General features: G+C 40.4%; 1 protein-coding gene across 7 annotated transcripts in view; it reads left to right on the forward strand.

Annotated features, from left to right (window-relative positions):
* Positions 1-14,216, forward strand: part of satb1b (SATB homeobox 1b) — a 250,029-nt gene that overhangs the window by 153,838 nt on the left and 81,975 nt on the right. For 5 of the 7 annotated variants that reach the window (XM_061956591.2, XM_061956583.2, XM_061956599.2 and 2 more), the window contains exon 9: positions 10,976-11,188. The exons of the other annotated variants lie outside the window; for them this stretch is intronic. In XM_061956591.2, coding sequence (XP_061812575.1) covers positions 10,976-11,188 — 213 coding nt within the window. The remainder of the gene's footprint in view (positions 1-10,975; positions 11,189-14,216) is intronic. 7 annotated transcript variants of the gene reach the window in all.

Here is a 14,216-nt window from a genome sequence, read left to right on the forward strand (position 1 = left end):
TGGTTGTCCAAATTAGGCATAATAATGTGTTAATTCCACGACTGTATATATCGGTTAATGTCGGTATCGGTTGATATCGGTATCGGTAATTAAAGAGTTGGACAATATCGGAATATCGGCAAAAAGCCTTAATCGGACATCCCTAATATTTTTTTTTTTTTTCTTTAATGTTAATAAGGATACAATGTATTGCAGAGTCGTACTTATAACAATTTTATAGACACTATTTCTGGTCGTGTGTTCATTTATTTATCTTATTTTATTTTATTAATATTTTAAAAAAGTACCTTATCTTCACCATACCTGGTTGTCCAAATTAGGCATAATAATGTGTTAATTCCACGACTGTATAAATCAGTATCGGTTGAGATCGTTATCGGTTGATATCGGTATCCTTAATTAAAGAGTTGGACAATATCGGAATATCGGCAAAAAGCCATTATCGGACATCCCTACTTTTTGCCCAACTTTTCTACTACAGAGGGGCACATAAATATTAACACTGAATTAGTCATCTTACTCTTGATCTTAACCATCCATCCATCCATCCATCCATTTTCTACCGCTTATTCCCTTTGGGGTCGCGGGGGTCGCTGGAGCCTATCTCAGCTACAATCGGGCGGAAGGCGGCGTACACCCTGGACAAGTCGCCACCTCATCGCAGGGCCAACACAGATAGACAGACAACATTCACACTCACATCCACACACTAGGGCCAATTTAGTGTTGCCAATCAACTTATCCCCAGGTGCATGTCTTTGGAAGTGGGAGGAAGCCGGAGTACCCGGAGGGAACCCACGCAGTCACGGGGAGGACATGCAAACTCCACACAGAAAGATCCCGAGCCCGGGATTGAACCCAAGACTACTCAGGACCTTCGTATTGTGAGGCAGATGCACTAACCCCTCTGCCACCGTGAAGCCCTTATGTAATTCACAGAATCTTAACCATATTCAACAATTACATATAACCTACTTAAAGTGCACAACCTTGTCAAATGATAGAAAAACATGTGTTAATCACAAATATTATTATCAAGGCTTAGGTCAGGCTGATTCCAAAAATAAATACTAGTAATATGTACTTCAAAAGTGACTCATAAAAACTGATTTAAAAAAATACATTTTTCACGTATTTTTCGGATTATAAATCGCTCCGGAGTATAAATCGCACCGGCCGAAAATGCATAATAAAGAAGGAAAAAAACATATATAAGTTGCACTGGAGTATAAGTCACATTTTTGGGGGAACATTTTTTAATAAAATCCAACACCAAGAATAGACATTAGAAAGGCAATTTAAAATAAATAAAGAATAGTGAACAACAGGCTGAATAAGTGTACGTTATTTGACGCATAAATAACCGACTGAGAACGTGCCTGGTATGTTAACGTAACATATTATGGTAAGAGTCATTCAAATAACTATAACATATAGAACATGCTATACGTTTACCAAACAATCTGTCACTCCTGATTGCTAAATCCCATGAAATCTTTTTCCTCGTTGTCGCTCCTGGTATGCGCCGCTACCGTCCTTTCTTTCTGCTGCTCGATCGCCGTTCTCTGCTGCATATTTCACTCCGCCCAATTTGTAATCTGCAGTATATGATTTCTTTTTCGGTGCCATTTTTGTTCAGCCCTTCTCAGTTTTTATAAGTTACCGCCAATGTTCAAATGATCCATTTTAATAGCTACGGCAGTAGCATATAGTATATAGCAGTTAGCATCCCATGACCCACAATGCACTTCTGCCATGACCCTTCCCCGCCGAATTCTTATTGGTTGACATGTGTGTGACGATTGCTGACATTTGCTTCGTCTCTTCTGTGAATTAGATAAATAATATTATTTGATATTTTACGGTAATGTGTTAATAATTTCACACATAAGTCGCTCCGGAGTATATGTCGCACCCACGGCCAAACTATGGAAAAAACTGCGATTTATAATCCGAAAAATACGGTATGTATAACTTTTCGCGGGCTCGCCCGACACTGCGGCGCAAGCGCGATGTCACGTTATCGATGGGAAAATGCATTTTTAGATAATATAATTTGCCTGAGTGGCTAGGAGACCCCGAGAGTAACAAGCGGTAGAAAATGGATCAGAAAGGACAGATTAAAAAAAATATATAATTAAATAAATAAATACAATTCTTTTTTTTTTTTTTTTTTTTAACTTGGGACTTCCCGCGGACCCAATTTTGGATGCAGCCCGTAGTTTGGGGACCGATGATGTAGATGATCATATCTGCTGTACAGATTTAATTTAGAAAAGAGAAGTGTTGGATAACTCCCTTGTTGCCTTGTTTGTATTTGACTTTATTACATTTGTTTAAACAAAAGTAATATAGACATTTATCAGAGTTTTTTTTATATCTATTTTATGGAGGAATGTAGTCAATCATAGAACTGGCACCCAATGTTATTGGAAAAAGTTGTTTTGAATCGAGAATCAGTTCTGAATCGAATCGTTACCCCCAAGAATCGAACCAAATTGTGTGTTGCCTAAAAATTCACAGCCCTATCTGTTTGCTCTTCATCCAGTGTGTTTGAAGATTGCATATTTTTCCTAAGTTCTTTATAAGCGCGAGAATAGCTTTGGTGGCTGTTGCCATCCGGTTTTCCGACCTTCCGACTTCCAACCTCCAATGTTAATAGACCTATGCATCTTTCCTTCCACTCCTTCAGTGTAGGACACGTATAGGATGACAGTTTCCCACGCAAACAACAGCCAGTCTTCTCCGTGCTCATAGTCCACCAGAGAGTCCACCTTTGGGGGATTATTTATTAGCTTCTTATTTTTTTTCCCTTTAATTCCGGCGTGCTAATAAAAGCGGCGGGGGCGGAGGTGAGGTGGGGGGTTTTAAAGGAGCTGCTGTCGGCGCAGGAGGTGCGCCTGAGGGGGCGTAGGGGAGGAGAAGAGTCAGGATGTTACAGCACAGTACATCGTAGAGATGCGCGGATAGGCAATTATTTCATCCGCAACCGCATCACAAAAGTCGTCAACCATCCGCATCCACCCGAACTAACATTTAATCAAAACCGCACCCGCCCGCACCCGCCCGTTGTTATATATCTAATATAGACGACGCAAGGCATTAGTGAGGTTATAAAGCTTTTGCCTGTTAAAGAAAGGAGACTGATCCAATGTAGCAGAGACATTCAATGCGTGCCACGCTGTCACGGCCCAGACGCACACCAGTGCGCAATCATCTGGGAGCCGCGCTGAGCGCGCTCGCGCCACTCAAACTGCTGCAGGCAGCTGCGTTCTATCTTGTTTTAACATCCTGTGGCACTCTTCTGGGATCACGGCAGACGAAACTGCTCATGCTCAGGGTGTTTGTGGAGGTTCGGGGTTTTGCACAAATGTGATGCACCATGTTAGATGTCCCGGTTTTGTGACTGTCGTAGACATAAACAGCGCCGCAGCTCTTGCAAATCACGTAGCCAGCATTACTATCATCCTGATTTACAACCTCATAAAAACGAGTCCACGCTGAACTTTTCTGGCCTTTTTTTCCCCTGGTCTTTAGTATTCCCTTTTTTAGTTTGTCGCGTACCACGTTTGTTGCCGGCGTTGCCATCTCTTTTTTTTTCTCTTCTTCTGTTGTGGCATATGCTGCAGGTGCCTGCTCGTTTTCGTATGTGGGTAACAACATTTAACTATGTATATATATTTCCGAATTGGTTTAACTGCCACCCGCCTGAATCTATTTAAAATCTAAAAAACCCGCGGATCAAATCTAATTTTTTTTTATTTCAACCGCCCGACCCGCGGATAATCCGCGGACTCCGCGGTTGTGTCCGCAAACCGCACATCTCTAGTACATAGGGTGTGTGCAGTCCACTCAAACATCCTTTCTGGACATGAAATGATGACCCATTTAGACTCATGACGTTCAAACGTGACTTGAGAAGCAGCACACATTTCTCCATCGCCTTGTTTTAATAGCAAATCACACCTATTGACGGCGAGAGAATCGGCGCAGTGTGCGGCCAAGAGACGACTAAAAAGGCCCAATCACGCGCTCCTCACTGTCTGGTAGCGAGCGAATCCTGCGCTATTGAGAAGGAAACAAGCGCACGCGCTGATTGCCAGCTGTGTTGCACCAACGCTCACCGAGAATATGTCCAAGATTGCCCGGGGAGACTTTAAGAAGAGTTTTGTATATGCACGCAAAATGTTTCTCGGATTTGTTTTCTAGGGGTTAAAATGAAAGGTTTTTATCTGGGAAGCAAAAAGAAACATTTGATTTCCTGTCTGAATTCTGGTAAAAAAATACATATTTAATGAAAAACATATTTATTAGGGCTGTGAATCATTGGGCACCACACGATTCGATTCAGAATCGATTCTTGATTCAAAACGATTCTCAATACTTTTTTTTTAATAACATTGTGTGCCAGTTCTATGATTAACTGCATTCTTCCATAGAATAAACAGCCCTGGTCAATTTCTATATTACTTAAAAGAAAACTGGTTTTGCTTAATACAATTCTACCCAAACATTTAATGAAGTCAAATACAAACAAGGCAACAAGAGAAGTATCCAACACTTCTCTTTCCTTAAAGGGGAACATTATCACAATTTCAGAAGGGTTAAAACCATTAAAAATCAGTTCCCAGTGGCTTATTTTATTTTTCGAAGTTTTTTTCAAAATTTTACCCATCACGCAATATCCCTAAAAAAAGCTTCAAAGTGCCTGATTTTAACCATCGTTATATACACCCGTCCATTTTCCTGTGACGTCACACAGTGATGCCAATACAAACAAACATGGCGGATAGAACAGCGAGGTATAGCGACATTAGCTCGGATTCAGACTCGGATTTCAGCGCCTTAAGCGATTCAACAGATTACGCATGTATTGAAACGGATGGTTGTAGTGTGGAGGCAGGTAGCGAAAACGAAATTGAAGAAGAAACTGAAGCTATTGAGCCATATCGGTTTGAACCGTATGCAAGCGAAACCGAGGAAAACGACACGACAGCCAGCGACACGGGAGAAAGCGAGGACGAATTCGGCGATCGCCTTCTAACCAACGATTGGTATGTGTTTGTTTGGCATTAAAGGAAACTAACAACTATGAACTAGGTTTACAGCATATGAAATACATTTGGCAACAACATGCACTTTGAGAGTGCAGACAGCCCATTTCAGGCACGCTAAGAACATATTTTTTCCACGATTTCAGCACTCAGGTTAACCATACCTAAATAGACACAAAATACTGCATTACACAAGACTACCCGAATGTACTTGAATGATTGAAAAAATTAAATGTTTTTAAGCTAAATTATTGGTAAACACAGTTTATGTATAATAATTTACGTAAAACCGCGAGTAATGAATAAAGTTTTCATCAATTAATATATTCTGTAGACATACCCTCATCCGCTCTCTTTTCCTGAAAGCTGATCTGTCCAGTTTTGGAGTTGATGTCAGCAGGCCAGGGAAGCTACGGTCGATATTCTTCTCTTGATCATCTTCGGTGGCATAAGGGACGGTTGCCATCTCTGTCGTAGCATAGCTTTCGTCGGTAAAGTGTGCGGAACAAACGACTGACCATTTCGTCGGCTTTCCCCACACCCTCATATTTTGAACAAATTTCGTCCAATTTCTTGCCACTTTCGCATCTTTGGGCCACTGGTGCAACTTGAATCCGTCTCTGTTCGTGTTGTTACACCCTCCGACAACACACCGACGAAAGTGAGAAAATGGCGGATTGCTTCCCGATGTGAATAAGAGCAAATAATAGAAAGGCGTTTAATTCGCCAAAATTCACCCATTTAGAGTTCGGAAATCGGTTAAAAAAATATATGGTCTTTTTTCTGCAACATCAAGGTATATATTGACGCTTATATGGGTCTGGTGATAATGTTCCCCTTTAAAGTAGATTTGTACAGCAGATATGATCATTCTACATCAACTTTAAGAAGGTCGTCACGGAAGTAAACAATCAGGAGTCCAACTTTACACATACTCTTAATATCCACGTATATTAATTATATATCCATCATAATAATATAATATGTACACACACACAAACATATATATGTGTGTGTATATATATATATATATATACACATATACATATACATACATATATACATGTGTATATGTATCAGTGACGTGCGGTGAGGATGATGGCTGGTGAGGCACTGACTTCATCACAGTCAGATTTATAAACATATGAACCCTAAAGAGTATCTTATTCACCATTTGATTGGCAGCAGTTAACGGGTTTTGTTTAAAAGCTCATACCAGCATTTTTCCCTGCTTGGCACTCAGCATAAAGGGTTGGAATTGGGGGTTAAATCACCAAAAATTATTCCCGGGCGCGGCGCCGCTGCTGCCCACTGCTCCCCTCACCTCCCAGGGGGTGATCAAGGGATGGGTCAAATGCAGAGGACAAATTTCACCACACCTATTGTGTGTGTGACAATCATTGGTACTTTAACTAAACTTTAACTTTACACATGCAAACTGTAGCACACAAAAAAGCACATTTAATAAAAAAACGTTATTATGGTCTTACCTTTACTTATAAGTGCGGGAACAGTGGTGTTCGTGTTGGAGGAGTTGTGAATGAATGAAATATGAAATCCGTGCTGCAGTCTGCAGGTGTACCTAATGTTGTGTCCCTGCAGTCGTTCACGGCTCCTCCGGCGCGAGCATTGTTGTTTTTGCACTTTTTGGCTTCTTGTTAAGTGACTTTTTTTGGGTGGATTCGGTCTTGCACGTGGAGGGTTTGGGTGTGGGCTTTGGTTGGTGTGGCGCTCCCGTTGCGGGGTGCATTCTGTGGCGGGGGTGCATTAACCGGCACCAGGAGGCGGGATTACTGCGAGCCTCACACAGTGCGTCTTCGCAGCAGTTTTATGATTGCTCTGCACAAGAAATACTTTACACACATACAGTTGTTGACAAAATACACTGTACATTATATACCTCAGCTAACTAAACTATGGAAATGTATAATATAGTTCATATAGCAATACGGTCTCACTGCACAGCAGGCCAGCAGTTAGCCGAGTCCGCAATCCATGTTTAGGCACAACTGAGTGACGTGCCTCAACTGGCTGCTGATCACCGCACCGTCTCTTCTCAGTATTTGAACGGCAAATGTGAAAATTCAGCGATTTTGAATAAAAATAATCTAAAACTGGTGAAGTTAAATGGAAAATAACTTTATAGTATAATCACTGGATACATATAACAATTTAATTAATTGTTTTCTTTTTACATTTTACACTGATATGTATGTATATATATATATATATATATATATATATATATATATATATATATATATATATATATATATATATATATATATATATACATATATATATATATATATATATATATATATATATATATATATATATATATATATGTATATATACCGTATTTTCCGCACTATAAGGCGCACCTTCAATGAATGGCCTATTTTAAAACGCTGTTCATATATAAGGCGCACCACATTATAAGGCGCATAGAATAGATGCTACAGTAGAGGCTGGGGTTACGTTATCCATCCATTAGCTGGAGCTGCGCTAAAGGGAATGTGAACAAAACAAATAGTGATTGTACTGACACTTCTACTTGCTGCTCTCTGTTCAACAACTCACTGTTCCAGTTTGTCCTCCAACTGTAGCCATCTCGCTTTGTTCCCTCGGAAACTCTGTTTAGTCTTCTTTACGTGGCGCAAGTCATCATGTTGCTTCCTCCACTTCCGCACCATTGATTCGTTAATGTTAAATTCTCTCGCTGCTGCTCTATTCCCGTGTTCTACTGCGTGACTGATCGCCTTGAGTTCAATCTCTGCGTCGTAAGCGTATCTCTTAATAGGAGCCATTTTTGGGTCTTTACATAAAGTTTAGGTCTCGCAACTACGGTAAGTAGCCGGCAACTTAATTTTTTCCCCCGTAAAAGAAGAAGCACTTCTTCTTCTACGGTAAGCAGCCGTAGAAGGAGGAAAATGAAGTCGGTGTAGTTACCGCAGTTGCGAGACCTGTTGTGGCTCAATATTGGTCCATATATAAGGCGCACCGGATAATAAGGCGGACTGTCAGCTTTTGAGGAAATTGGAGGTTTTTAGGTGCGCCCTATAGTACGGAAACTACGGTATATATATATATATATATATATATATATATATATATATATATATATATATATATATATATATATATATATATATATATATATATATATATATTAGGGATGTCCCGATCCAGGTTTTTGCACTTCCGATCCGATACCGATATTGTTTTTGCATTTCCGATCCGATACCGATACTGACCGATACCGATACTGACCGATACTGGCCTATCCGAGCATGTATTAAAGTTTAAAGTTATTTAGCCTACTTAGTTGTCAGAATCATGTTGAAAAGGGTTTTAGTACTCTTGATAACAACTAGCCAGCTGAATTAGGGGAGTTTGAATAATACACAATGGTTGGTAACAAGAAACTGACCTGTTTATTCAAGGATAAACACAAAATAGACAAAATTATACATGACAAACAGAAATGGCATCATTGAACTAGGGCTGGGCGATATGGCCTTTTTTTAATATTGTGATATTTTAAGGCCATATTGCGATACACAATTTATATCTCGATATTTTGCCTTAGCCTTGAATGAACACTTGATGCATATAATCACAGCAGTATGATGATTCTATGTGTTTTGATTGATTGATTGAGACTTTTATTAGTAGGTTGCACAGTGAAGTACATATTCCGTACAATTGACCACTAAATGGTAACACCCCAATAAGTTTTTCAACTTTTAAGTCGGGGTCCACTTAAATTGATTCATGATACAGATATATACTATCAGATATATACTATCATCATAATACAGTCATCACACAAGATAATCACATTGAATTATTTACATTATTTATAATCCAGGGTGTGGAGGGGGGCGCCGGATGTAAGTGTCAAAAAGACAGCCAAAAGAGTTTGATATGAGAATAAATCTAAAGTTAAAATATAGGGTAGAAATGCACCCATTTGCAGGAAATGTAGTCTTGATTTTCAAAATGTTCTTTCAAGGCTTGCATGTCTACATTAAAACATTCTTCTTCATACTGCATTGATACATGCTACTTTTAAACTTTCATGCAGAGAAGGAAATCACAACTAAAAAAATCACTAATTTTTTCATACGGTGTTGATGTGGAAATTTTTGCCTCGTCATTTTGATGGTGTGTGCGTGTGGCACCGAATGGAGATAAGCGTCTCGACAGACGTCACAATATTTGAACAGTAATGACGAAAACTGTTTTCTCTGTCGTGTCCGTGTGTCGAAAATTGTTATGCGCTTATTTTTTTATTTGATTTTGTGCGTAGCATAGATTTGCTATGCGCAGAGGACGCTTAAACAGTGCGCAATTGCACAGGCGAGCACCTTAGAGTGAGCGTTGCTCGCACGGCTGCGCTAGCATCACAGCTAACGTTAGCCATGCTGCTACGTCTCTGCTGGGAGAGGGCGTATACGTATGTGACGTATGACGTGACAGTATGTGACGTGTGACGTGACAGTATGTGACGTGTGTAAGAAGGTGCACTTGCTGTCTGTGAGAGGGAGACACAGGAAGGAGTGAGAAGAGCCTGTCGTGTACTGCCAGCAGCTAAAAGCAACTGCGTGAGAATCCACAGACCTGTGGATGTGTTGAAGGTGTGCTGGAAAATGCGGAACGGAAATTAGGGAGCAGCAAAAAAGTGGAATGTATTATTTAAATCGGTGCGTTGGAAAACATGGACCGGAGTTTTTTTTAAAACTGGATCTGGATCGGCATTTTCCCATGCCTTGCCAATACGCAATTTTTGGCAAATATCGGCAGCCGATCCGATCCAAAAACACCTGCCAAAAATGCATAATAAAAAAGGAAAAAAAACATATATAAGTCGCACTATGAAAAAAACTGTGACTTATAGTCCGAAAAATACGGTATATATATATATATATATATATATATACAGTACATTACAGGCCAAAAGTTTGGACACACCTTCTCATTTCAATGCGTTTTCTTTACTTTCATGACTATTTACGTTGTAGATTGTCACCCTTTCAGCTGACTACCTCTTAAAACTCATCGAGAGAATGCCAGAAGGCATGAAAAAGTAATCAGAGCAAAGGGTGGCTATTTTGAAGTAACTAGAATATAAAACGTGTTTTCAGTTATGTCTCCTTTTTTTGTTAAGTGCATAACTCCACGTGTTCATTCATAGTTGTGATGCCTTCAGTGACAAGCTACAATGTAAATATCGTATTTTTCGGAGTATAAGTCGCACCGGAGTATAAGTCGCACCTGCCAAAAATGCATAATAAAAAAGGAAAAAAAACTTATATAAGTCGCCAAACTATGAAAAAAACTGCAACTTATAGTCCGAAAAATACGGTAGTCATGAAAATAAAGAAAACGCTTGAATGAGAAGGTGTGTCCAAACCTTTGGCCTGTACTGTATATGTATAAGGTTTTTTTTTTAGCCCAATGCAGCCCCCAGGTCAAAAACTTTGGACACCCCTGCCCTAAAGAGTCAGTACCTTTTGGTACCCATTTGCTGTGGGCGGAACCTGGTGGCGAAACTGCTTCACATTACTCCTTCCAAACTGGCATGAGTCTTTTAGGTTGTGGTCTGATCATGACTTGATTTTTAATTCCACACCAATAACATGCCCCCTTGTGGTGGACAAATTATAGCGGTCGTAACTTACTTCCATATGCCCTGATCTTTTTGACATTTCTGGTGGTGGGTCGGGGCTTTGGGAAGAACGTGACCGCATGCGTCATGCTTGTCCACGAACTCACGTGAAGCCCGAGTTGCACAGGGGGTGCTTTAATACTATCATTGAATTCTTCTAAGTAGCCCACAAAAATGTTAAGTCAAAAAAAGGAGAATGACCCAGTAAGCATCGTGTCATGTGACCTCCTATCTCCCACCACCACAGGGCTTGTTGTCAGAGATCCTCCGCAAAGAAGAAGATCCAAAAACGGCCTCACAGTCGCTGCTGGTCAACTTGCGGGCCATGCAGAACTTCCTGCAGCTTCCCGAGGCCGAGCGCGACCGCATCTACCAGGATGAGAGGGAGCGCAGCCTCACGGCCGCCTCCGCCATGGGCACCGCCCCGCTGATTAGTACTCCACCCAGCCGGCCTGTACAGGTATCTCCTCCGCTGTCTGTCTTGAGTTCATCCCCACAAAGATGACAATGACAAGTCTGGCGTTCTTTTAAAGCTCACCAACACAACCTGGGTCAGTGGCCCTTGTTTAAAGGTACATTACATGCATGAGAACCTCATTCTGTGTGCACTCAGCTGCTTCTCGTCGCTGAGATGAGCCATCAATGGCCTCCTCTGTCCTGGTTTTTTTGAGTTTTTTTTTTTTTTTTTGGGGGGCAAATACCCGCTTAGCCACCTAAAAAACGCACCACCCAACGTGCATTCAACGGCTCTGCATCGTCACAGGAAGTAAAGTGTGTCATTGTGAGGCAGTAGAGCTGGACTACAGCGAGACCACTAAACCGCTCATCTTTTCACTCTCAGACACTGCGTTAGTGTTGGTGCATTCCGCGGCTCACTCCATTCAAACAGAGGCTGTTAATTCCGAATGAATTCAACTTAAAGGGGGAACATTATCACAATTTCAGAATGGTTAAAACCATTAAAAATCAGTTCCCAGTGGCTTTTTTTTTTTTCGAAGTTTTTTTCAAAATTTTACCCATCATGCAATATCCCTAAAAAAAGCTTCAAAGTGCCTGATTTTAACCATCGTTATAAACACCCGTCCATTTTCCTGTGACGTTACATAGTGAAGCCAACACAAACAAACATGGCGGAAAGAACAGCAAGCTATAGCGACATTAGCTCGGATTCAGACTCGGATTTCAGCGGCTTAAGCGATTCAACAGATTACGCATGTATTGAAACGGATGGTTGTAGTGTGGAGGCAGGTAGCGAAAACGAAATTGAAGAAGAAACTGAAGCTTTTGAGCCATATCGGTTTGAACCGTATGCAAGCGAAACCGACCAAAACGACACGACAGCCAGCGACACGGGAGAAAGCGAGGACTAATTCGGCGATCGCCTTCTAACCAACGATTGGTATGTGTTTGTTTGGCATTAAAGGAAACTAACAACTATGAACTAGGTTTACAGCATATGAAATACATTTGGCAACAACATGCACTTTGAGAGTGCAGACAGCCCAATTTTTCATCAATTAATATATTCTGGAGACATACCCTCATCCGCGCTCTTTTCCTGAAAGCTGATCTGTCCAGTTTTGGAGTTGATGTCAGCAGGCCAGGGAAGCTAGGGTTGATAAGGGGTTTAGCTCGCTCGTCTGCGGGAACAAACTGCCGCCATTGCTTGCCGTGCTAGCGAGGTCCTTTGTCCCTGAATTGCTCACACACTCCGGCAGATTCAATGGGGGTCTGGCGACAGGTTTCTTTGACTTTATCGTTGGAAATGCATCTGCTTTGAGTGTCGCAGGATATCCACACATTCTTGCCATCTCTGTCGTAGCATAGCTTTCGTCGGTAAAGTGTGCGGAACAAACGTCCAATTTCTTGCCACTTTCGCATCTTTGGGCCACTGGTGCAACTTGAATCCGTCCCTGTTCGTGTTGTTACACCCTCCGACAACACACCGACGAGGCATGATGTCTCCAAGGTACGGAAAACAGTCGAAAAAACGGAAAATAACAGAGCTGATTTGACTCGTGTTTGAGAAAATGGCGGATTGCTTCCCGATGTGACGCCACGTTGTGACGTCATCGCTCCGAGAGCGAATATTAGAAAGGCGTTTAATTCGCCAAAATTCACCCATTTAGAGTTCGGAAATCGGTTAAAAAAATATATGGTCTTTTTTCTGCAACTTTAAGGTATATATTGACGCTTACATGTGTCTGGTGATAATGTTCCCCTTTAAAGGAAGTTGTTTGCTACGGTATTGTTAGGGCTACACAAATCGGAAAAAGGTTTTCGTGCAAAAAATGGATGTGGCTAATAAGGTTTGATGTGTTAAAGTTAGAGAGGCCTGCAGAACAACATACAATAATTTACTTTAAAAATATTTGGCTTTATGCAGACAGACTCAGAGCTTTTGTCTACATCATGCTCTTAAACTGAAAACATAACAGATAAAAACTACAAAAAGTTTATGATGTAATGTTATCATGATAAATACTAATATTGCAAATAACCATTTAAATGGATATAAACTTTTATTACTCATGAATGTAAAATTGTTTGCCATTGTACTGTAATTGGAAGGTAAATACCGTATTTTTCGGAGTATAAGTCGCTCCGGAGTATAAGTCGCACAGACCGAAAATGCATCATAAAGAAGGGAAAAAACATATATAAGTCGCATTTTTGGGGGGAAATTTATTTGATAAAATCCAACACCAAGAATAGACATTTGAAAGGCAATTTAAAATAAATGAAGAATAGTGAACAACAGGCTGAATAAGTGTACGTTATATGAGGCATAAATAACCAACTGAGAACGTGCCTGTTATGTTAACGTAACATATTATGGTAAGAGTCATTCAAATAACTATAACATTTAGAACATGCTATACGTTTACCAAACAATCTGTCACTCCTAATCGCTAAATCCCATGAAATCTTATACGTCTAGTCTCTTACGTGAATGAGCTAAATAATATAATTTGATATTTTGCGGTAATGTGTTATTAATTTCACACATAAGTCGCTCCTGAGTATAAGTCGCACCCCCGGCCAAACTATGAAAAAAACTGCGACTTATAGTCCGAAAAATACTTTGTTATCCTAAATAAACATAAAAAATTGACTCTCATCTCCGTTAGCAAGAATTTAATTCAAATAAATATTGAACATCATGCATTTTTTTCCCTGTTGGAAAAACTAGGCCATACTTTTTGTTTGTTGCCATCACGGCATTCTCGCTCGTTCATCCGTGTTGATGGGCTCATATTGCCCATCCGATTTGAGTATTACCACAATGGAACATTTGGCTTTGTAGTCATATTTTTTTCTCCCCTCTTAATCGTTGTTAATTTGCGGATCTTCTCGCTCTTCTCTCCTGTGTGTATAAAGCTGGCGGTCTCGGTCTCCGTCCACCGAGACAAAGATTGTGAATGTTTGGAAATCGCAACATAACGTCAGAACAGAGAATAAGTATTGATGGTACCCAAATTGAAATC

Source organism: Nerophis lumbriciformis, linkage group LG04, assembly GCF_033978685.3.
Source record: "Nerophis lumbriciformis linkage group LG04, RoL_Nlum_v2.1, whole genome shotgun sequence".
Classification (NCBI taxonomy): Eukaryota; Metazoa; Chordata; class Actinopteri; order Syngnathiformes; family Syngnathidae; genus Nerophis; species Nerophis lumbriciformis.